At 33.3% G+C, this 26607-nt stretch overlaps 2 protein-coding genes across 3 annotated transcripts in view; both read right to left on the bottom strand.

Annotated features, from left to right (window-relative positions):
• Positions 1–4035: 4035 nt before the first annotated feature.
• Positions 4036–7141, bottom strand: LOC104890619 (pentatricopeptide repeat-containing protein At5g40410, mitochondrial). Its single transcript, XM_010676169.4, has one exon. It carries the CDS (start codon positions 7016–7018, stop codon positions 4871–4873), a length of 2148 nt encoding a protein of 715 aa, XP_010674471.1. The 5' UTR covers positions 7019–7141; the 3' UTR covers positions 4036–4870.
• Positions 7142–12222: 5081 nt separating this feature from the next.
• LOC104890622 (anaphase-promoting complex subunit 11) overlaps positions 12223–26607 on the bottom strand; it is a 38708-nt gene continuing 24323 nt past the window's right edge. Inside the window, exons 3-5 of one of the 2 annotated variants that reach the window (XR_007273584.2) lie at positions 14660–14746; positions 14505–14582; positions 12223–13177 (exon numbers count right to left, since the gene is read on the bottom strand). The gene's annotated coding sequence lies outside the window, so the exon portion shown is untranslated. The remainder of the gene's footprint in view (positions 13178–14504; positions 14583–14659; positions 14747–26607) is intronic. The other variant, XR_007273588.2, reaches the window with a different exon arrangement.

The raw sequence follows: 26607 nt of genomic DNA, 5'->3' as shown, positions 1-26607 counted from the left end.
CACTCTACCATATTTTCTTAAAAAAAATCATTTGAAATTTCAATCTCTCTCCTCTTTAATCTCATCTCTTTAGTGAATCGAACCCTACATTAAATTCGAATGGAAGTTAATTCCTCAAGGATGGTCTTGCAGCACCATTTTCGTGTTTTCGTTCTCCAAAATTGTGCCTAATGTTGGAAAAAAAAATGGAAGTTAATTCTTCAAGGATAGATGGTCTTGCAGCGCCATTTTTGTGTTTTCACTCTATCATATTTTCTTAAAAAAAATCATTTGAAATTTCAATCTCTCTCCTTTTAATCTCGTCTCTTTAGTGAATCAAACCCTATATTCAATTCGAATGGAAGTTAATTCCTCTAGGATGGTCTTGCAGCACCATTTTCATGTTTTCGTTCTCCAAAATTGTGCCTGATGTTGGAAATTTTTCGTTGAATTTGGGCAATTTTCATGCGATTGTTGCGTTTCTTGTCGTTCGATTGTTTTTACATATTTGGGGTGTGGTGGAGAGGTGGTGGTAGCGGCCGCAACTCCAGTGGTGATGGTGGTGGAAGAAGAAGAGGAAGGGAAGTGAGGAAAAGGAAGGAAGAATGGAAATGGAAAGGTATAAGATACAATATGAAAATATGTATATAGTCGTTTGTAAGAAATTTTAGGGAGTTGAATAGCGAAACCTTTTTTTTTATCTATATGAGAAACCTATAGTTTTTTAATGAACTTCACATGATTTATGTATGATGACCTTAATGCTTTTTTAGGGTTGTTTTCTTCTCACATACCTACCGTAAAAATCTATAAAACCAACTCCTAACAGTGAGACTAACGATCACCTCTTTAGTGGGCATGAAGAGAGAAGGTAGAATTATAACATGATATAAAGAAATAGGAGAGAAGAAAAGAAAAAAAAAATGACTCTTCATCAAAAACCAAAAACTGAATAGCATGAGTAGATGCTTAAAATACTTCTTCTGTTTTTTTAATTGTAACATTTAACTTCTTGATAAGTGTATTAAAATAATTAAATATTACAAGTAAAAAAAAAGTAGTATAATATAGAATTATTGATGACCACAATAGAAGATCGGATCAACAACTATTGCCTATGCTTTAAGTGCATTCTAACTTGAATAGTGGAATAGTTACGAGTACAACTTCTTTCTATAGGGTAACCATTATTGTAAAGTCAAAGGAAATCTTAAATGTGACCCAAATGAGGTTTATAATTGACATAAGAAGTCACGATGATGTGATAACACAATGTATGTAGTAGTTCCCCTAAAAAAAAAAATATGTATGTAGTAGTTTGAACTGAGAGTAGCTATAGACATTTAGCATTCACTGTCTTATAAACATAATATTCGCACCTTGATGTGAGCTTTTATCTCATTAACAAAAGAATCAAACTATTTAGATAATTGTTCTTCATTTAAAGATGAATAATTTGGTAAATCCACTTAGTATGAGCCTACGTACACCGGCCAATTCGTCCTCTAACCTTTCTACAATAGAGGGAGTAAATGAGGAATACTTCTTTAGTGGTCATATAAACTATGAGTTTATGACTAAAGAAATGTAACAATTATAATCTGAACTCATATACACTAGGGTGCACAATGCTCATTGTGCACCCAAAAAGAACATATCATTTGTATAAAAGAACACGAACTTTTTTCAACAAATTTTCTACTTTGAAAAAGAACACACGGCTTAAAATTAAAGATCGGGTAAATTTATATTTATAAAAGAACAAATGTTATAATAAAAAGAACATATAGTAAATGAACATCTACACTTAAGGTAAAAGAACATATACCTTTTAAATTTAAATTTGAAAAAAAATCTTTACTTACAAAATTTAAGGAAAAAAATAACAATAATTTTTAAAAATTATATACTCTAAAAATGATAAAACGACGTAGTTTAAAAAAGGGTGCACCATGCTCTACATGCATTTGAGTGCATGTACTTATTTGCGTTAGATTTTTCCATAGCTAGAGGCAGTACAACCCCTGAAAAATTTTCTGTGAATGAGATGATTTACTCTCTGGGGCCAAAGCAAAACCCTAATCCTCATGACTAAAACAAGGTTAATGGAAGTTTACAATTTACTACTGCTATCTTTACATTTCTTGCCAATCAATCATCAGCATTATTTTTACTGTACTTTTCTAGGCAATCAACCATCATAAAAGGAAAAAAAACAATGAAGGTCAAATGATTGCAACAGCTATACAGTGCAAATATCCAGGCAAAAAAATAGGCAGAATATTTACCTGGGACAAGATAATCCAGCAGTGTGAAATGATTGCCAATTCCTGCCAACAGACTTTCTGCATTATAGAGAGTAACCAGGGAACCACCAAGGGTCACTTATCAGTTGGCAGGTTTTGAGTTATGCCCATACAGGGTTTTCTATCAGTCTTGCCAAATTTTATTTAAAAAATGAGGTCCACCACCAAGTTGAGGAAGCAGTGCTTCAAGCTTTTCATCTTTCCAATCACAGAAAACCAACAGAAACCACCCAACTCATTCTTTAAACAGTTGGTCCTGTATACACCAGGTATATTATACTACCTCCGTTTCTTAATACAGCATCAGTATGCACTAATTTTTTTGGATACAAGAACCAAGGACAAGGACAAATAGTGTTATAATTGCTTTTTTTTTACGTGTACGCTTAGTTGTATAAAAGTTGTGTTTTTCAAAATAACATAATCTAACAAAGCGTTATTAGCACAATTGACACAGGTTTACATTCACACAACCTTACCCCCTAACTAACCTAGTTAGTAGTGTAATGTTGAGTCTATTGCATACAAATCGTGATTATTACCCTTCTAAACAAATGCAATTTGCCTAACTCTCAGTTGGAGTGAGTTTGTAGTTTCACAAAATATTTTTTTAAAACCATCAAACCCTCATTAAAAAAAGATCAACACTTCCAGCATTTTTAATTTCACATGATTATTATTCTGTTCTGGTAAAGACTTCACAGTCAATACTTTAAGAGTTTAAATTACATTTCAAACAATGATGTAAAAACAATAAGATCATACAAGTAATCACTTCATCAAAGTCGAGAAACACAACATATAGTTGGTCTTATTCTTGATTAATCATAAGCCTAGTTGACCCAAATGCAAAACATGACAAGGATACCAATATATTGGCTTCAAAGGTTATCAGCTGAAACACAAAGCCCAATACTTGGTTCACTACACCAGACAGAGAACCCAGTTGCAAATCAGGTTTTTTTTATCTTCCCTGATTATTAAAGATATAATAGTATAATTAATTCATAATTTCCATCAAACATCTTTTTAAGTAAGTTAAGTCTCGTGCAAGTAGGAGAGAAATATGGAGATCCTTCTTGCAAGGGCTAAAACTCGATCCTAGGACCTATAAAATAGGAGGTGATGTCAATAATACTATACTATCACCTGCTGCTCATTTCTATCAAACATGATACAGGACATGGTGCAAAGCGTAGTATGAGACCCAAAAAGACCCTCCTTATTTACAAATCCCAAACTCCAAATTCAAGTATAATTTACTTCAATTGTTTTGATTTATTATTCTAATAAAAATAAATTCAAATTTTTTTTAATTAAGATAAGTTTAGTTAAGTTTTAATAAGTGATAGTAAACATAAGTTCCTATAAATTCATATTATCAGTAACAATAAATTACTAAAAAAATTCAATAAGTTCATGTCAGTTATACGTTATAAAAATAATTTTAAGTAATTACAAAAAGTTAATTTAGTTTTTATAGGTTATAAAATATGTTTCAATAAGTCCAGATAAGTCGAAATCAGAAAACAACCAAAGTTAGAATATTATATACACGATGAAGTATATCATAGAGATACGCCTAGCTCGAGATTGACCTATCTGTACACCATGATACAGTGATGTGGAATGCATCATCAAGGGGATGAGTGTTCTTATAACTTAACAGAAAGAAGCTCAGCAGTCAGCAGAGTAGGCCAACTTCCATTCAAGCTAAGGTCAAACTAAATGATATCAGCAAGAAACCAGATTAATATTAAATCAATAAGATGATTTCTTTCATACTTCACCTAAAATGTCTTCAAGTTATTAAAGCCATAAGCCTAATATGACAAACACAGAGTGGCAAATGGTTACCATACACGGCAAGTAACTGGGTCGATTAGGATACTACTATTAGTTTAGCCTTGATATTCAGAAATGGACTGCAGTGCTGACAGCTTATTCTTTATCTCAATTGTCAATTATCCGGAACATGAAACGTCTCTCTGGCCTCTGGATACGATTAAAGATGGCACTGGGCTGAGTCGGCCCAAAGCATGGCACCCCAATATGGAGAAGGTACAGCAGTGTCACGAGGCATGCACGACATGGTACAATATTGAGCGTGACTGCGTGCTGGCTGCCTGGCCATTGGCCGGGCTTGGACCACATGTTTCACCAAGAAATCATAGCATGGCGCCATTCACAAACTTCCACACACGTAACAACTTTTCAAGCCTAGGAACAGTAGGCCAATAGGTCATGCCCTGCCTGGGGCTTGATTTGGTGTCTTATCAGCACGAGCACGGCCCAGTGCCATCTTTAGGTGCAATGTGCAAACTCAAATAATAACCAAGTTAAGCATACAATGGGTTCACAAGGAGGACAGAGGTTTGATTGCAGCAGATTTGTGATTCTTAATCAAGGAGCTTAAGCTCAAGCTCAATTGCCAGTATAACTTTCACTCTATACAAACCATGCAACTACAGGATACACTGATACACATACACAAGCAAAAAAAAAGCACAGAAAAAAGAGTTGAGGGGGGTAGAAACAACCTCCTTAATGATGTTCTGCTTGAATCTGATTTTGACATGCCTAATTTACCAATAATCTCTACACGAACAAAAGCCACCAGAAAAATGGTGAAACCTATTAGTATCTCTGACAATGATCTCTCTGTTATAGATTTCAGAAGCAAACTTTATAACAGCATGACAATCTTCACACGTCCTCAGATTCTTTTTTATCCTAATAGGTGCTCCAGCAGGGAGGGCCAGTAGTCCAAATGCAAGTGCTAGTTTCTCACTGTGATGCCACAAGCTTTGCTCCTTGTTTTGCTCCATGTCATTTGTAGCAAACTGAGTCTTAGACATGTAGCCCTTTTTCTTCACTAAGTTCTTTAAATTTCTTAGGAGGGCGTAGATTTCTTGTGTTCTTGAGTGTGACCTATCATTTGCTGTGAATACAAAGGTGGTGTTCTTAACATCAATCCAGCTGCATCCATGCTCTTTTCTCAACCCTTTCACTCCCATAAGTCTCCTAATTTCATTCGCTTCCTCAGATTTTCCTTTACGTGCGTAAATGTTAGCAAGGATCATATAATTTCCTGGATTACTAGGTTCAATCTGAAAAAGCCTCTCAGCTGTTTCCCTGCCTAATTCAAGATTCCCGTGAGTCCTGCAGGCCCCAAGCAATGCTCCCCAGACAGATGGACCGGGTTCCATAGGCATTGATTCTATGAACCTCTTAGCTTCTTCCAAACGACCTGCACGCCCAAGCAAATCAACCATGCAAGCGTAGTGTTCATGACCAAGGTTCACCTTGTGGACAGCTTCCACAGAATTGAAGTAAGCAAATCCCTCCTCCACTTTACCTGTATGAGCACATGCTGAAAGAACACATACAAAAGTACTATAATCAGGCCGTATTCCCTGATGTAACATATTTTCATATAATTTGATTACTTGGTCTGAGCATCCATGCTGCTGGAAAGCTGAAATCATAGATGTAAAGCATACAAGATTTGGATGATTTATTGATTGGAACACTCTGTAAGCATCCATCAAGCTCCCACATTTGGCATACATAGGGATCAATGAGCAAGCTACACGCATGTTTGTCTCAAATCCACTTTTTACAATCAAATTGTGTATCGGCATCCCCTGATACAAGGCTGCAAGACCAGCAGAAGCATTGAGAGCAGTAGAGAACGACGCCTCATCAGGCAATACGGCTTGGCTCCTCATGAGCACAAAATATTTTAAAGCTTCTTCAAAATTGTTACTTTGGAGAAACACCATCATCATCACATTCCATGTAACCACATCCTTTTCATGATTGCTCCCAAACAATGTAGTAGCTTCTTCAAATGATCCACACTTGCAATACATATCCATAAGTGAATTCTTCACATATGTGGACGTCATTAAACCATGTTTAACCACGAAGCCGTGAATTTGCTTTCCAATGTCCAACCCATCACCCATGTTAGCACAAGCCGTTAAGGCACTCGAAGCACTAACTTCATTAGGATTTATTGATGACTCCCTAAGAACCCCCTTAAAACTAAAAAGTGCTACATCATAGAGCTCATTTTCCAAAGACCCAACAATCATAGAATTCCAAGAAACAAGATTTCTCTCAGGCATTTCATCAAACACCTTCTCCGCAGACCACATATCACTACATTTTGCATACATATCCACCAATGCACTCCCAACATAAACATCAGTATCAAACCCATGTTTACATATCAAACTATGCATTTGAATCCCATGAATTAAATTACATGTAATAACACAAACAGATAAAATAGAAGAAAAAGTAAACTGATTAGGGTAAACACCAAAATCCCTCATTTGATTAAATGAAGTTAAAGCTTTAATGGGCATGTTATGATGAGATAGCTGATTAATAAGGGAAGTCCAAGTAATAACATTTTTATAACAATCTTCTATATTTGCAAAAAAAATTACACTTTGATTAATATGCCCACATTTAGCATATAAGTTTAGGAGGTTATTAAGGAGGAAAGGGAAAGAAGTATAACAATTCATGATGATTTGGGTATGAATTTGAGTGGCTTGTTTGAAGTTCTTGTTCTGGGTTGCTGCATTGAGGAGAGAATTGAGTTGGGTAGGAGTTATATGCCATGGAATTTGATGATATGATTTGGGTTGCAAAGTGTTGAATATTGGAAGAGAAAGAATTTTGAAATAATTATGTTTAAGCATAAAGCAAGATGTCATAACTCATAATAATAAAATGTAGCTATATAGTACAATGCTAATTTATGAAGTATGTTGTGGTTTCATAATCCATACCTTCATGATTCAAAATTGAAGATTTAGAGTGATTACTATAATAGTTATGTAGCTTGAAATAATTTATAGGGTAATAAGTAATAACTAGTCAATGCACTGTGAATGTGATGGGCTTGAAGTTTTGAACCTGACTATAATTCCTGAGATAAAAGATGTGAGCTAAAAAGCAATGGTTTTGAAAATATAGGGTGCGTTCTGTTCAACTTAAAAAATTAAGTTTCAGTTCAGATAAGTTCAGATAAGTTGCAATAAGGTCTAATAAGGTCAATAAGTTCCAATAAGGTCTAATAAGGTCCAATAAGTTCCAATCAGGTGTAATAAGTTCCAATCAAGTGCAATAAGTTTCAATCAGGTCTAATAAGATCTAATAAGTTCCAATCAGGTCTAATAAGGTCCAATAAGGTCCAAATAATCAATGTTTATAAAAATTTGTATTATTGTCCATTATTTTGTTATTCATAATTTCATATCACTATTAGCTAATTGTTATTATTATAATTTTAATTAAAGTACCACAATGATTATATAGTATTATACTTGTATTAGTGTCTATTATTTTTTTATTTATTTGTATTATGTCTATTATTTTATTATTTATTTGTATTATGTTTATTATTTTATTATTCATATTACTATTAGCTAATTATGTTATGATTAGAATTTTTTATTAAAGTACCACAATGTATAGTATTATACTTGTATTATTGTCTATTATTTGATTATTCATATTGCTATTAAATAATATTATAATTATGGTCAAATAATTAAGGTTAACAATAATAATAATGATAATTATAATTACAATATTTTGCAATTCGTCTTTAAATAACTAGAGATAACATGTTTTCGTTACTAATAACAATGAAGGAAGGAGTTAATGCTATCTACTTACCTTCACATTAATGAAAGTAGTGAAGTGAGAATTTTTTATATGTGCCAATTTTAACTTGTTAGCAATAAATGTTAATTAACTTTTGATTTTGTACTAGTGTTTTATAAAATCAAAACAAGACTATTAGATATATTAGTGGTGAAAGTTATGTATAGGCAAATATATAAATAGTAAATTTTTTTGTTAAATTAATTATCATAAGAGATAATTAATAATCATTATTTTTTAAAGGACGAATTATAATCATTATTACTCCATAAAAAATTTTGAGGGGTAGTATTTACGTTAGTGGTAATATTTATGTTATTTATGGTCAATGTTTTTGTCTAATAAGGTCAAATAAGTTTCAATCAGGTCCAATAAGGTCTAATAAGTTTCAATCAGGTTCAATAAGGTCTAATAAGTTTCAATCAGTGCCAATAAGGTCTAATAAGTTTCAATAAGGTCAATAAGTACCAATAAGTTCCAATCAGGTTCAATCAGGTCCAATAAGTTGAATCAGGTCCAATCAGGTTTAATAAGTTCCAATAAGTTCAGTTCAGGTTCAATAAGTTCAGTTCAGATAAGGTCCAATAAGTTGAATAGAACGCACCCATAGTCAATAACATGATGCTAGATAGATAAAGTTGGTTAAGGGTGCGCTTTTTTTAATTTATTGGCCCTAAAATTATCTGAACTGAAATTATTGAACCTGAACTGAATAAATTGGAACTTATTAAACCTGATTGAACCTGATTGGAATTTATTGGACCTGATTGAAACTTATTGACCTGATTGAAATTTATTAGACCTTATTGGACGGGATTGAAACTTATTAGACCTTAATGGACCTGATTGAAACTTATTAGACCTTATTGGATCTGATTGAAGCTTATGTGACCTTATTAGACAAAAAAAATTGACGAGTAATAACATAAATATTACCTCTAACGTAAATACCATCCCTCAAAATTTATTTTGAAGTAATAATTATTAAAATTTGTCCTTTTAAAAAATAATAATTATTAATTACTCCCTCCGTCCTCTATTAGGTTACTCCTATTCCTTTTAAGGGTGTCCCTTATTAGTTTACCCCTTTCTTTTTTTTGCTATTTTTGGAATGGGACCACAAACTTTTCATCACACATATATTCAACTTTAAGTATAAATAATATTTTCTCCCTCTTTGTAGTTTGTATGTCCCACAATACTATTCCTCCTAAAACTCTATGCAAAAGAAAGGGGTAAACTAATAGAAGACGGAGGGAGTATCTCTTATGATAAATAATTTAACAAAACAAATTACTCTTTATATATTTGCCTATACATACTTCACCACTAGTATATTTAATAGTCTTGTTTTGATTTCATAAAACACTAGTAGAAAATCAAAAGTTGATTAACATTTATTGCTAACAAATGAGAGATTGGCAAATATGAAAAATTTATGACTAAAGTAGTAGAACTCCTTAAATCTAGGGGTGTAAGTTCGGTTTTTGGTTTGGTTTAAGGTCAAAACCAAACCAAACCAAAATAAATTCGGTTTTGAAATTTCCAAACCAAATCTAAACCGAAATTCGACTCAATCCAAACCAAACCAAACCAAAATATGAATCAAAACCAAACCAAACCAAACCAAACCGGATTTTTTTTATCTTTCAAAATCCAAACCAAAACAAACTAATTTTTTTTCATATTCCAAAATCCAAACCAAACCGAAATGAAATTATATCAAACCAAGATAAAAACCAAACCGAATTTAAACAAATTTTTGATAATTTGTATTTCAAGTGACAATATTTTTGTATTTTCGTAATTAATATTAAAAAAGAAACACAAAAAAATAATAGACAAAATTCGTATGTTAAGTGACAATAATTCGGTTTTTTTCGGTTTTCCAAAACCAAAACCAATCCAAACCGAAAAACCGAAAAAATAATTTTTTTGAATCCAAACCAAACCGAATTTCAAAAAAAACCAAACCAAATTACTAATTCGGTTTGGTTTGGTTTGGTTTTCGGTTTTTGACCAAATAACTTACACCCCTACTTAAATCTCACTCCACTTTCATTTACTTGAAGGTAGTAGAATGCATTAACTCCTCATCTCTCACTCTACTTTCATCGCTCACTTGTTACTTGTATTAACTACCCAATTACACATTATATATTATTACAAAGGAGGGAGAAAAAAAAGAAAAAAAAAAAGAGAAAAAAATCTCAAAGTTATTAGTAACGAAAACATGTTATCTCTAGTTATTTAAAGACGAATTGCAAAATATTAAAATTATAATGATTATTATTGTTAATCTTATTTAACCATGATTATAATATTTTTTAATAATAATAATATAATCAGCTAATAGTAATATGAATAATCAAATAATAGACAATAATACAAGTATAATACTATACATTGTGGTACTTTAATAAAAAATTCTAATAATAACATAATCAGCTAATAGTAATATGAATAATAAAATAATAGACAATAATACAAATATTTAATAAAATACTCCCTATGTTTCCTAAAGATCTTCCCTCGAGAATATTTATAGTACACCTGGGTGTACCATGCTCATGGTACACCCAAGACTATTTTCTCCAAATGAGCAAAATGAGCGAATGAGCAAATGAGCAAAATGAACAAATGAGCAAATGAGCAAACATTTCTACTCGTTTAAGAAAATGAGCACACACTTTTATTACAAAATGAGCAAAATGAGCAAATGTGTAAATGAGCAAAATACCCATATGAGCAAATTTGGTGTCAAATGAGCACCTGAAATTCTAATTTATTACAAAAATACCCCTGGGTGTACCATGCTCATGGTACACCTGGGTGTACCATGAGTGAACTCATCTTCCCTCTTTTCGTTTAAGGGTGTTTCCAAAAGATCTTCCCTCTTTTGCTTTATACCTTATTTGGCAAAATTAATTTCCCTATTTACCCTCTCATGTCACTATCATATGGTCCACCATTACATTATTAATTCAATTTTACTCCCTTTCTCTCTCCTACTTTAACCCCTTTTTATTTGTTTATTTATCTTAACCCCTTTCTCTCTCCTACTTTACTCACACCATGCCCCACACAACTTGATTTTCCTTGGTATCTGTAGGAACAGTAAGTGGGAAGATCTTTAGGAAACGGAGGGAGTAATAAACAATAATAAAAATATTTAATAAAATAATAGACAATAACACAAGTATAATACTATATAATCATTCTGGTACTTTAATTAAAATTCTAATAATAACATAATCAACTAATAATGATATGAATGATAAAATAATGGACAGTAATACAAATATTTATTAAACATTGACTGTTTGGACCTTACTTGACCTGATTGAAACTTATTGCACCTGATTAGAATTTATTGGACCTTATTAGACCTGATTGGAACTTATTGCACCTGATTGGAATTTATTGGACCTTATTAGACCTGATTGGAACTAATTGCTCTGATTGGATATGATTGCAACTTATCTGAACTTATTGGATCTGAAACTTAAATTTTAAGTTGAAGAGAACACACCCTAATCAGGTCAAGAAATGTAGTGTTGATGTTGAATGAATGAATTCGTATTCGTAATTCGATTCTTGCTTTTGGTCAAGTCAACTATGTGTTCAATCAGGTGCCTGATTTTAAGGTTTAAAATCGGTGTTATACGTAAGGGGTACACTAGTGGAAAAATGATGAAGGGTCGCGCTGAAAAAGGCCTGTAGGGCTGCGCTTTTTGACAGCAGCCCTTTCAGTAGCAGCCCTTCACTTTTTAAGTAGGGCTGCGCTAGAAAAGCGCATCCCTTAAGCTAGAAGGGCTGCGCTAGTTAGGAAAAAGCGCAGCCCTTCGAGCTTAGATGGGTTGCGTTAGTTAGGAAAAAGCGCGGCCCTTATGAGCTAGAAGGGCTGCGCTTTTTCCTAACTAGCGCAACCCTTCCTACCAAAAAAAAAATAAAAAAAAAATTTTTTTTTTTTGACTTTTTTTCACTCATAATCTCACATTTTCTGAAATTAAACAGAAGAGAAGAGAAACGAAACGAAACGAAAATACTAAACCCAAAACAAAAAAAAAATGAAACGAAAATGAAAAAAAGGAACAAAAACTAATATACAAAGAGAAGTATACAAGAACATTAATCAAAACAAAGATGAAAATACAAGAAATTATATACAAAGAGAAGTATACAAGAACATTAATCAAAATAAACAAAGAGAAGTATACAAGAACATTAATCAAAACAAAGAGAAGTATACAAGAACATTAATCAAAATATATAAACAAAGAGACGTATACAAGAACATTATAGATTTGAAAATACAAGAACTACCTCCAAACATTAACCTAATAATGTTTAAATACATAAAACAAAACCCTAATACATAATTTAAGGGAAAAAAAATTTCGGAAAAACTTAAAATGCCTATTTGGAGGCTTAAACGAAACGGATGGCTTAAAAAGCCTAAACATCACGGCATAGCAGTGAGTTTGACTCGTTGGCCCGTTCCACTTCCGAAAAGGTATCACAATAGGCAATCGGACTCCGTCGCCATGTTTAGTGCAAATCATTTCAAGGTTTTTGTCGCAAATGTTTATGGGAGTTTTTGAGAGAGAAGAGAGGATGAGTAAGAAGAGAAGATGAGAGAGAAGGAGGAAAGGAATAATGAGGGACGTGAGAGAGGAGAGAGAATGAGGGATAATATATTTGACGAATCCCCGCTCAATATTTCAAAGCCTGCGATTTCGCAATTTCAAATTTTTTCAGGAAGAGCTGCGCTTTTTTTAAAAAGCGCAGCCCTACATAGCAGAAGGGATGCGCCTTTTAAAAAAGCGCAGCCCTTCTGTAATAGCCCCCGCCCTAGCTTATGTTAAATATTAATTAAAAACTATACTTTCTAGCAATAGTGGAAGCAAGAGCATAATCAAACGTTACGGAGGCTGTCACCTGCTGGAGTCAACCCATTAATATGGCTGGATTGACTCTACGAGCTACACTTAAATCAAACATTCATCACACATGAAAATTTATTTAGTTATTACAAACCCAAAATAAGATTTTAAATCATAAGTTTAAACAGTATTCATAAACAGAAGTAAATCTCAAAAGGTGATCATGTTCAAGCTTGCATCTGCTATGATAGTTGGGACATGACTTCATATTCGCTCTTCCCTCAGATTACCTTAGTTTGCTAGTTCCTGCACAAAAATCTGCCCCCACCAGGACAGGTTCATAGAACAAAAAGAAGAAAGAAAAATCAGCTTACGCTGGTACACATATTAACCCCAAGGATAATTATGGTGGTTGAGAATAAAATGTATTCACAATCCCAATTTACTTTGCAAAATCCATGTTTAAAAAAAAATCATCTCATCATGAATTTCCATAATTTAGTGTTTAAAAGATAATCACAAACTTCTCAATACACACACAAAGTCAAAACGGTTTTCTAGTTATGCGTAAGAAGAAGAGTTCACACATTGAGGTGCACCTAAGTGCAAACCTCCACACAATTCGGAGTTAAACTCCTACTTTTACTCGCTTGCAAGCTTAAATAGGACATGTCCTTACACATATACACACATTCCTCTTCTATACGCAAAAAGAGTTCAAAACCATTTATCACAATTTCGAAACAAGTCACCAATGTTCGGTGATTGAAAGAAAACTGTTAATTACTTCAATAAGAATGGTTGAAGATGGTTATGACAGTAGTTAAGTGATAATTTGAGGTGCAATATATCATATCAAAATCAAGAGTTGCTCATCTAATCCCTTTTTTTTAAAGAACTTAAGTTATGTTAAGGAAAAAGAATGTTTTTCGGAAGCCAGGATGTACTTAGCTTGAATCTCAATTGAACATTAACTTAATAAGTGGAGTTCTTCAACCTTAAACCTACTGGAAATCTCCTCATTTGTAAAGAAAATTATTTATCCAACTTCTCACGCAAAACTAAAATACATTCGTGTCTAAAATGCGGTTTTTAAGGTGAAATTCTTCTACTTTGGTATGTCATTAAATAAGAAAGATCTTTAAACAAGTCCTAATACTAAAATACAGTAGCTTAGTGATAAAAACTTTTAAGATAATCCTTTAAAACTTCCACTTATCATTTGCTAAGCATAACTTCATAAAAACATGGAAAACTAGGGTAGTTTAGTCACCTTTTTAGTGTAAAAATCAACTAGCAATTAAGGATGTTCTTAAAATCATGATACCTACACATGCAACCTCTTAATAATCACTTACCCTACTGTTCCATCAACCAACTTCATTCCAAACAATTCAATTCCCAATCACACACAAAAGTTCATGAAAAAAAAAACAACAAAAATCACATAACTAGTTATAATGTAGTGAAAGAACATGCTTTTCCACTTAATTTTTGAATATTCAATGATTAATCCTTATCAAATACTAACATGCAGTAGATATTAATCATCTAGAATCAAGAAAATCCTCCTTAAAATCGTTCTCAACAATTTTACCAAATTTTTGTATAAACTATGTTTCCAAATGGAGTGTTTTATGTGTACCTTCACTTCTAACAGCAATAATCCAACCTCTCCTTCTCCTTTGGACGAGATTTTTACCTTCTTGGAATCCTTAAACACCTATTTATATTCACACAAAAATTCATAAGGATTGACTTAGGGAAAGTACCTCAATTTACCCAAACAAATCAACATACCTACTGTTTTTCTGGTTGAGGAAGATGTCTCTTTTTCTTGAGCTTCTTGACCTTGAACGAATGATTTCTTGGCTACCCAGTATGCTCCTATATGTATATAATGAAGATCAGGTCTTGCATGCTAGAGTTATTGAGGAAAATTTCGAGAAAACAGAAGCAGAAGACTCCTCTGCTTGTACCGCTAGAAATGGCGTGTAAGGGGAAGAGAGAGAAAGAGTTTTGGGCAGTGGGTTTTTGTGGGAATTCAGTGATGAAAATTATGTGAAGTATGGAGGTGTATGTGAGGGAGGTATAGGTATATAATCCCAGCCTTGATCGACACAATTAAGTGGTTTAATGGGACTCCATTCTACTAGGTGCATTTCAGAATTTTCCAGCTCTTCTCATTTGTCTTAATATGACTCCAAATCTTATAATATACCATATGTTAGTATTCTAAGACCCCACAATTGTTCTTATTATAATCCTCATCATAAAATTTACTTGATATACCTAACCTCATACTCTCAATGAAATTCTAAAGTCCATTCTATTAAGCGTAACCGTTAATTTGCTTAATAGTTGAACATAATTTCTATCTTCCAATAGCCCTCAATTTTCACAACTCAACTTCTTAAAATAATATATCGATCCTAAGTGTTTACACATAATTTGATAATATTATTATCTTTACATAATCCCTTCTAAATACTAATTACACAAAAGCACAAATTATTTTTACACACAACTTATCATACGAATACTTACGTACGATCACATTTAAATTTCCCGAGTTAAGCTACTTAATCGTGCATTAATTATTTATTATTTACTGGCTGTTACACCTTCACTTAGTAGGGCTGCGCTTTTTTAAAAGGCGCAGCCCTTCTGCTATGTAGGGCTGCGCTTTTAGAAAAAGCGCAACCCTTCCTCCGTAGCCCTTCCTTTTTTTTCCCCTAGTGGTAAGCGGAATAAGAAAAGTCCAGAGTCCAATTCAGTTCAGTCAAAATTTGTTAGACTGGATTGGACTGGGACTCAAATTTTCAAGTCCAAATATTTTCGGACTGGATTTGGACTCACCCTAATAAGTCCAGTCTAGTCCAAATATATTTTATATATAAATATTATATATATATATATAATATTTATAAAATATATGTGACTTATTTTATGTAATGGATATAATAAGCTTAATTTTTCAAATTCAACTATGAGACCACGTTGTGAATCATTGAATCTAAATCGAAAAAATATATAATAATTGGACTAGAATGGACTGGATTCGGACTCAAGAAAAAATTATCGGACTGGATTCAGACTCAAGAAAAAATTATCGGACTAGACTGGACTAGAATCAAAAAATATTTGGATCGGACTCAGACTCAATTTCTCAAGTCCAAAAGACTTTGGGCTGGATTTGGATTTGACAAAGTCCAATCTAGTTAAATCTACTTACACCTCTAATTATATGTTCATCAATCGAGTGTAGTTCAATTGAATTCTCGAGTCAATTTGATTTTCATAATTCTATTTAAATTTGGGTTGGATTGATTTGAATTTCCTAAGTTTCTCTTTAGAAATGGGCTATCATCGTATTCGAGTTATATCCTCAAATTAAGTTATGATAAAAAGTGATGACCTGCTTTATCATCAATATCTATACTAATATATTAAAAGGCGTGCGTAAATCAGGAATGGTGCCACATGGCGCTCTCCCTAGGGAGTTGTAGATCATGTAATCCATGTACAATAAAAAAATTAGAAATTGCATAGTATAGGTTTTGATCCCGTGACCTCAAGTTCATGTACTAAAGTTTTAACCACTAGACCAAGTAGTATTTAGTGCTATCATATCAAAGTACAATATTAATAAATGAAAATTTTCTTACCCGGGGCATAGCCCGAGCCTAATAACTAGTTTATTAAGATTTCTTGAGCAATCATCTTTCAAATTTTAAATAGTCTCATGGTTATAGACTTTGTTTATTTTACCTTAGAAAAATGTCTCAATCCCAAAATAAATATAATAATTTGACTTTTTCTTGCATTTAGATGCTTTATTTTGACCATAAATTTTTTTTTAATATATAAAATGTTTTTACATATATCTTAATGTATATTTTCGACAAATTAAATTTTTAAATTTCAAATTGTGCATTATTGACAAATATGCCAATCTAATCGTTGCATTTATTTTGGGACTGGGATACTAAGTAAAAATCATTCAAAAGTTATTAAAAGAGACGGTCTAATTTTAACATAAAAGTAGACCTAGTAACTAAATGGATTAAACTAGTCAGCAAAAGAAATTAAAGTAGTCACTATTTGACTAATTCTCTTTTTAGTATTGGGCTTACTATTGCCTAATTTTAATTTAAACATAGGCGGTCTCTTTACTCTCTTACAAGACAAACTCAAAATCATTTTTGATAACTAAAAATCAGTTTTGACCAAAAAAAGTCAATTTCAATTAATCTAATCAACAAAAATCAATAATCTTATGATAATTATGCTAGAGATTAGAAAGTTATCAGATTTCATTAGTGAAAATTAGTTTCAATTAGAAAAGTTCGATTTACAGTAGTAAACTATCAATTTTAGTAAGTAAAATTAAATTTTCAATTCAGTAGATATCATTTTAGTTCATTATATATGTACAAGTGTAATTACCAAATTAGTTTGTGCCACCATGTCGGTAAGATTTAGAATTGGATATCATTGTAATTTATACTTTTAGTTGAAAAGGTGATTTCTCCCAATCAATGTCATCTTAAAGTTCATCAAATTGACTACTTGTCTTTTATTGTTATATGTGAATAATCAACAATGGTATGTATATTCTTCGATGTGCTTAAGTCATAATAGCTCGTGAAAAAATATCATTTGTTCTTAAAGAATTATCTATATAAAAAAATATATGTTTCAAAAACGATATAAACCCTAACTTCAAATTTTTTTATTGTCTGCAAGATCATGTTCACTTCACCTAAATTCTATTGGTTAACCTAGATTTTACCAATCGAATTTATACTTATTAGAACTACTTCTTTTTAGAGAGGTAGAACTAGTTTTTTGTTTAGAAATTCGTATTATGTATATTGGATTGAAACTATTTTTAGTAGATGTAAAATTAGGGGCTAAAACTGATTTATTATTGGATGTGACATACATTTCATCGTATCTAATTCTGCCACCAAATCAATGTATAATACTTCCTCCGTTTAGAAATAGTTGCACCATTTCTACTTTTCACGCATGCCGATGTATGATTTCAACCATTAATATCTTTAATTATCAATAAGTAAAAATCATAAAAAGTTGATATTAAAAAAATTTACATCGAGACAAATCTAACAAGATCCCACATGACTATGTTTTTCCTAAAATATAAATCACCAAAGACAATTTAAGTGTAAGATGTGAATAGTGCACAAAATAGAAATGGTGCAACTATTTCTAAACGGAGGAAGTATGATATGATTTGAATGGGTAAATTTCACATAAAATGACTGCCTAACAAATCATGCAAGAGATCAAGAATTTTACTTAAACTTTAACTTATAGCTTCATGACATATCAGCAACTTAATTATGTTATTAGTGCATATTCAATATAATGTTAACTTTGATTATACAGATTAATAACTACAATATTTTCTTTCACGTAATCTTCTTTAGTTTACAAGATTACATGCGCTTTCTTAGTTGCATGACAATTGGCAAGGGTGTGGTAAGTGGTGACACTGACAATTGAATAGTATTTAGTATAGCTAAGAAAAATGCCTAAAATGTTACATTAAGTCAAAAGCAAGCAAGCAACCCACAAATATAGCCATGTTACTCTTAGACTTGAAAGGAGCTTCGTACAAAGAATTTGTTGTACAATTAATTTTGGACTTTACCTCTTTCCCAAATAATTGAAAATATAAACAAGTATTTGATGTTTTTTGGCCGGTTATGGATGAAATTTGAAATAGGGATAGGGGAAGAGGACTCTTTGCTCTATTATGTGGAATTTAATGTTCTGTACACTGTCACGTTACAATCCATGCATTGGCTATTTGGCTTAAACCATACTTCATTTCGCCAACTATCCATCATACTAGTTTTCACAATCATTGTAGATTGTACCTGTACATCATAAATTCATAGTGGTGTGTGATATTTTATTCAAGAGCATGCATGATGTAACTTGTAAGGTTAGGTTATACTTCATCTTTTAATTAATTCACTCTAGAAGTATGCGCGCACTAGGTTGGATTGAACCAAGCTTGATCAAACCAAGTTTAGATAATGGGTGGATGTGTGAGGCTTTGATGAGATCCAACGTTGTTTGGTAAAATTAGTTCCCACAAAGTACTCTTTTTACCTACAGGTAGGGATGTTAAAAGATCATAAATCTTGCACTAGATATATAGATCAGAATCTAGTGTTGTACACCCAAATCCAGCTTATAGGATTTGAATCCTCAAATTTTTGAATTTGATGTCTCAAATCTGGATCCTATCCATATTCAAAATCGAAATTTGATTTAAATTTTAGTTTTCGAGATCCATTTTATACAAGTAAAAACATATTATCCTCATTCATTATCGCTTATTAAAGGAAATGTCAACTAGATTAGTTGGTTAAAGTATTGGGAGATGACACCCAAGACCTATGATCAAATCTCGTCTACATCAATTACCCTTGTGGTTCTCTACACCAAAAGAAATTACCACCTAGTTATTAATATATATCTAAAAATACTACAGTAATTTGGGTAAGAAAAAGATCTACGTGGGTAGATACTAGATAGCAAAAGGCATTACCATATGAGACTTTCCATCGTCCTATAAATCAGACTATACTTTTAAGCTTTAAGAAAGAAAACATTTATCTAACTTTGATGTAGTCATATTAATATATATTGATCATCATATATAACTGGTGAGCTGTGATCGGAATAAGCATATAATCTAATTCATCATGAGCACCTGCATACTAATTAATAAAGAAAAGTGATCCCTTCCCTTCAAAGGAGCATATATCCACCTGCTAGCTCTTGCAAGATACTCCAGCAGGTATTGATCAATATACTTTCAGGAGAGATCTAATAGTTTCCAGCATGTATGCACCACTTTCCAGTTGTATTTGTTATTCTACGTTATGACTTGTTCTACTACTGAAATTTTTTCACTCCATTACTTGATTATACTACAATATAGTGTTTGAGTAATCAACATGCAATTTATACACCACTTCATTCTTAGTTTTGACAAATTTTGTGTTTATGTTAACCATTGCATATTATTGTCATAAAGAAACTAATAGAATATAAACCAATAACATTTATAATATACTCCATTCGTTTCATTTTAATCTATACACTTACACTTTTCATACATGCCAATGCAAAACTTTGAGGACATATATCTTTAGTTTTGTATTTCTAAAACTAACAAAAATACATATTACTTGAACAAAAAAGATTAAACTTTGATCTTCTTCCCTTGTTGTAGGAAGTTTTCTCTCAGGTTATCTGAAGGAATAAAATAAATGGAGGCTGATTTTGATTGAGGCTCTCAACCCCAACATTTACAGTAGTATGCCAGCACATACTATACAACCCCTATATCCAGCTTAATAAGAGAGAAAGAAAACTAACTTATACACACCACTCATTACAGCATATTTACTAGCTATAAAACTAAATGATACATAAAAGATTATAATTAACACAAACCTAATTATGTATAGTTCTTCACCCCCCCCCCCTTCAAGTTGGACTTGTGCAAGAGAAACAAGTCCCGACTTGGATGATAAGAAATGATGCTGAGCAGTGGATAAAGACTTGGTAAGAATATCAGCAAGCTGGAGAGTGGTTTTAACATGAGCAGTGGTGAGAAAACCACTTTCAATGTTCTCTCTGATGTAGTAGCAATCCAATTTTAAATGCTTGGTCCTTTCATGAAATGCTGGATTGTGTGCTATATATGTAGCAGCCTTGTTATCACAGTATAGAGTGATAGGTTGAGGTACATCTAATCCCAAGTCTTCGAAAATTCCTGCAACCCATACTAGCTCGTTTGTGGTTTGGGACATGCTTCTCAATTCGACTTCACAGAAGGATTTTGATACCACTTTTTGTTTCTTTGTTTTCCAGGAAATGAGAGATGATCCTAGGAAAACACAATATCCTCTAAGGGATCTTCCACTGTACGCACAAGTGCCCCAGTCTGCATCACTATACCCAATGACTTGGTGCCCATTCGTTCTAGGATAAAACAATCCCAGATCAAGAGTCCCTTTGATGTATTTCACAACATGTAATGCTGCCTGCATATGAGGCTTCCTGGGACAGCTAACATACTGACTCAGCTGCTGCACTGAGAAAGTAAGGTCAGGTCTAGAGAGGTTGAGGTACAACAGTCTCCCCACCAATCTTCTATATTCTTCAACATCTTCCAATTTTTCTCCTAATTCAGTTGAGAGTTTCACTCCCTTTGGAAATGGGAAATGGGAAATGTACAGGATTACATTGATCCATTCCAGCATCCTTCACAATGTCAGAGGCATATTTTCTTTGATTAATCAAGGTTCCCCTACTTCCCCTGGCTACTTCTATTCCCAAAAAATACCTAAGCTTCCCTAGATCCTTGATAGTGAAAGCTTTATCAAGTTTTGCCTTCATTTCTGTAATTTCATCTTCATCATCTCCTGTCATGATAAGATCGTCTACATATACTAAGATCATGCAATACCTCTCTTTTCTTCTTGACAAAAAGAGAACTATCTCTCTCACATTGCTTGAAACCATGTTCCACTACCAGCTTCTTGTGTTCCAAGTTCCATTGTCTCGATGCCTGCTTAAGCCCGTACAAGCTTTTTCTTAGCTTGCACACCTTTCTAGGCGACACTCCCTCATAACCATCTGGCACTTTGATGTACACTGCTTCCTCCAAATGCCCATGGAGGAAAGCATTGTTGATGTCCAACTGGTGTAGGTGCCAATCTCTACCAGTTGCTAATGCAATCATTAATCTTACTGTAGCAAATTTTGCCACAGGGGAAAAAGTGGCTCTATAGTCCTTTCCTTCCACTTGCTTATCTCCCCTCACAACCAATCTTGCTTTCAACCTTTCCACTGTTCCATCTGGTCTGAACTTCACCTTATACACCCATTTGGTGTCTATGGCCTTGTGTCCTTCAGGAAGTTCTGTAATCTCCCAAGTTTCATTCTTCTCAATGGCATTGAGTTCCTCTTTCATTGTTGCTACCCATTCCTTGTGAGTACTTGCTTCTCTGTAACTATATGGTTCCCTTACACTCATGACATTGTTCAGTGAGATTTGGTACTCTGGAACATAGTAATCCAGATTATCCAAGTCCATGTAGACTAGATTTGTCTTCTCCATCTCCCCAGTTGCTCCCCTCCCTTGTTTCTCCAGAGTCTCACAGAAATAATCCTTGTATTTCAAAGGTACCCTTCTTTCCCTTGTTGCTCTTCCTGTTTCTTGTTGTGCAGGATCTACAACATGTTGAGTCACTTCTTCTTCTTCTGGTGTGACCCTTTCAATTTCAGCTCCTTCATTTTCTTCATTTATCAAATCCTCATTCTCATTATTATGTTTCTGCATTTCACCAATGTTAGTAAAAGCGGTGTGCTCTCTTCGATCTCCCTCTTCTTCTTGGTCAGCAGAATTGGGAGTCAAAGGAACACTATGACTCTTTCCATACTCATTTTTCATTTTATAAGGGAAGATTCCTTCCTTGAATATTACATCTCTAGATACAAAAATTCTCTTAGACTCTATGTCATAAAGTCTATATGCCTTCTGATTACTAGGATATCCTAGCAAAACACACCTAATTGCCTTAGGTGCAAATTTGTCCCCTTTTCTATGAGTATTGCTAGCATAGCACAAACATCCTATAACTCTAAGATGCTCATAGCTAGGAGGTCTCTTCATGAGTTTTTCAAAGGGTGTCTTCCAACCTAGTACTACTGTAGGGAGTAGATTGATGATGTGTGTAGCAGCTAACACACATTCTCCCCACATATTATTAGGCATACCTGCATGAATTTTGATAGCTCTAGCTGTTTCAATGAGGTGCCTGTGCTTCCTTTCAACTCGTCCATTCTGTTGTGGCACACCTGCCACACTTCTTTGGTGAGTTATTCCTTTACTTGCAAACATCTCACTGCATTCTCCCTGCAAGATCTCAGTACCATTGTCACTCCTCAACACCTTCACACTGGTCATAAATTGATTTTCTATCTTTGCAAGAAAATCTCTCAATATCCCCTTCACCTGCTCTTTGTTAGATAGAAGATGTGTCCAAGTGCATCTTGAACAATCATCCACTATGGTTAAGAAATAAGATGCACCTGTGATAGCTTGCACTCTATATGGACCCCATAAGTCCACATGAATCAAGTCAAATATTTTATTTGCAATAGATTTACTCAAAGAAAATGGCAGCCTATGATGCTTCGCTAAACAGCAAGTATCACAAAAATATTCATTTAAACCTTTGCAATCACACACTTTTAAGTGTTGCATCTTAGACAAAGAAGTGTGTCCCAATCTCTCATGCATTAAATCTAAATTGTTCTTAGCTTTACAGTTTAAAGCACTTGTATTTTCTCTGTCTATACTTCTACCATTGTCAAAATCTTCTTGATCTTCATTCTTCCTTTCTTCAGATTCTTCATTCACCTTTAGCTTGTACAATCCCCCATTAAGCTCTCCACTTCCAAGTATCTTTCCGTTAGAAAGGTCCTGAAAGATACACCCATCATTAGTGAAATCAACTTTCACTCTTCCTTCCCTTACTAACTTACTCACTGCAAGTAAGTTGTGCTTGAACTCAGGCAAGTATAGCACATTTTTAAGGGTAATGTCAGGGCTTAATATAACTGTTCCTATTTCTTTCACACTTTTCACACTCCCATCAGGCATTCCCACTGTTATCTCTTTGTTCAATTTCCTCGGATCACTAAACAACTCAGTGCAACCGGCCATATGGTCAGATGCACCTGAGTCAATTATCCATGATTTCTTATCAAAAAACTCATAGTATGAACACATATTTGAGTTGGATATTGTACCTGCCGAGTTGCATATGTTATTTGTACCTGAACTGCTTCTTGTAACTTGTTGGGCATTGAGCATCTTCACCAACTCTTTTACCATTGCACTCATCACCTCCTTCTTACCTCCATCTTCTCCCATTTCTTCCTCGAGTGGGCTTTCCTGCATCATCAAATCACTTGTACTTCCAACATTTCCAGCATACCTTCCTTCTGGTTTCCCTTTTGGGTTGTTTTTAAACCATTCAGGATACCCCTTTATCTTGAAACATCCATCCTTTGTGTGTCCCCTCTTATTACAATGCTCGCAAATCTTCTTCATTCTTTCCTCTTTTGACTCCCTTCTCTCTCCATAGTTGTTCCTTGGGTAAGTAATGAAATTCTGCCTCGAAGTAGCCAAAGCACTTGCCTCTGTGCTAACTTCACTTGTTCCAAGTATCTCCTTTTGCTTCTCTATTTGCATTACCATTTGATGTGCCTTGTTCACACTAGGTAATGGGTCCATTCCTATTATATTCTGTCTCACATTGTCATATCCTCCATTCAGCTTCATAAGGAAATTAATCACCTTATTCTTTTCTTCTCTTTCCATCAATTTTTTCACCACATTGCAAGTACATTTCCCTAGATGTCCACATGAACACTCTGGGAATCCTTCCAGACTACTAATTCTATCCCAGTACCCCTTTAACTTCCCATAATACTCAGAGACACTCATGTTGTTTTGTTCTACAGCATTTAATTCCTTTTTTAGCATGTATAACTCTGGTGCATTTGACTGTCCAAATCTTTCATACAACTCATCCCAAAATTTCTTAGCAGTATCAACCACTAACATTTGTTCAGCTATATCAGGTTTTACACTAGCAGACAACCAGCACCTAATTAAACAGTCATTTCTAACCCATTTGTTGTATTATTCAGAAGCTACATCAGGTTTAGAAATCTTACCATTTATGAATCCTAGCTTGTTCTTTGCTCCAAGAGCCATCTTAATGCTTCTACTCCAGTTGTTGTAGTTTCTTCCAGTGAAAACAATAGAACCCAGAGGTGAGTTTGGTTGTTCTGAGCTTCCCAAGTAAAATGGGTCTGCATATGGAACAACTCCTCCTTTCTCATTCTTTTCTGCCATTTCAAACAACCCTTCTAGGCAGAAATTGCTTTATTCTTCTATAATCTCACTTTCCAGCTTCAAAGATTCAATATTTGAGATGTTTAAAAAAAAAAAAAAAGATTGTATTTTTGAAATCTTTTGAACTCCAGGATATATATTTGACCCGGTTTGCTCTGATACCATGAACAAAAAATATTAAACTTTGATCTTCTTCCCTTGCTGTAGGAAGTTTTCTCCCAGGTTATCTGAAGGAATAAAATATATGGAGGCTGATTTTGATTGAGGCTCTCAACCCTAGGATGATTTCATTCCTTGGAATATATAGTACAAGGCTAAGCTACGAGACAAAAATACACCCTAACATTTACAGTAGTATGCCAGCACATACTATACAACCCCTATATCCAGCTTAATAAGAGAGAAAGAAAACTAACTTATATACACCACTCATTACAGCATATTTACTAGCTATAAAACTAAATGATACATAAAAGATTATAATTAACACAAACCTAATTATGTATAGTTCTTCATTACTAAAATACATGTTTATGATGAATCTAACAAGATCCCACATGACTATAATTTTCATCCGTGTATAAATCACAAATGATGGTCAAAGTGAAATTTGTGAATAGTGTAAAATAACAAAGTGTAACCATTAAAATAAAACGGAGGAAGTACAATTTTTTTTAGTCAACTTGAAGTTTTTGAAGTACAAAACTAATATTACAACAAAAAAGGGCGACTAGAGCAGCCTTCATTAATCTATTAATCGCAATTCTTAGATCGAATAGGATGAATTTGAATCATTATTTAGCTCACTTTAGTAAGTCCTAAGTTTTTGTCTTTAAATCAAATGAGGTAAGTACTTATTCAGTAACAATTGAGGACATTCATGTGGTGAACAAGAAAGAAAGATATTGACACAACAATTACAATAATGTCATACCTTTAAACCTAATACGATGATTTTGGTTACATTTGAAAGGTTTTTATCTCTAGTTATCCTTGACATAAATTATGTTGCCTCCATTTACTTCTATTAAGCACTAGATTCCCTTGCAATACTAATTTCTTCATATCATTCTTTACACCCTCCATTCAAATCATATCTAGTCTAGCTAGCTTCTTACCCTTACTCATATACTCATGTTGCTCTAACCGTCTAATAGTCGTAATAAAATATTAACCATTCTTTTCTTTTTCACTACAGTATAAACCTATTAATGTGAAAATAAGTGTCAATCATTCGAGAAACTTCATAAAAAGAACTCTTTTCTATTATTTTCGATCTTCATAAAATAACACCAAAACTAATTAACAAACTACCAACTTTCCAAATAACCCATTCTAATCAATGTGCTTGTCCCTATCATACGTCGGCAAAAATCACAATCATATATATAATCTCACAACAAAGCACACATCATATCTTTATATTATATATATACAAATTTCTTTTTGGTGGGGATAGGGGAATGCAAGCATAATATAATGTGGGGAAAGCGCACATATATGCTCTAATATCAAATTGCAGTGGCATCATGGTATAACTTGAAACCTTTAATGATTATTATTTAACACTAAATATATATATTTGAAATATCTTTTTTTTTAATCATTATATATAGTTGAATAATATGAGTGGGAATCCTAGATCCACCAGTCACATACTCACATTGCTGGCTAAAACATTTAACGACAACTTTCTTTTTACATGGCATATCATTATCAAGGACTAAGAAGAGGATATTTGCTTGGACTCAAATTTAATTTG

This window comes from Beta vulgaris, chromosome 4, assembly GCF_026745355.1.
Source record: "Beta vulgaris subsp. vulgaris cultivar EL10 chromosome 4, EL10.2, whole genome shotgun sequence".
NCBI lineage: Eukaryota > Viridiplantae > Streptophyta > Magnoliopsida > Caryophyllales > Amaranthaceae > Beta > Beta vulgaris.
Note: the sequence above shows the minus strand (reverse complement) of the source record. Positions and strands in the feature narration are given on the sequence as shown.

What these genes read in the sequence shown, in the direction of transcription:
- LOC104890619 (XM_010676169.4), bottom strand. Translation starts at nt 7,018, where the DNA reads ATGACATCTTGCTTTATGCTTAAACATAATTATTTCAAAATTCTTTCT.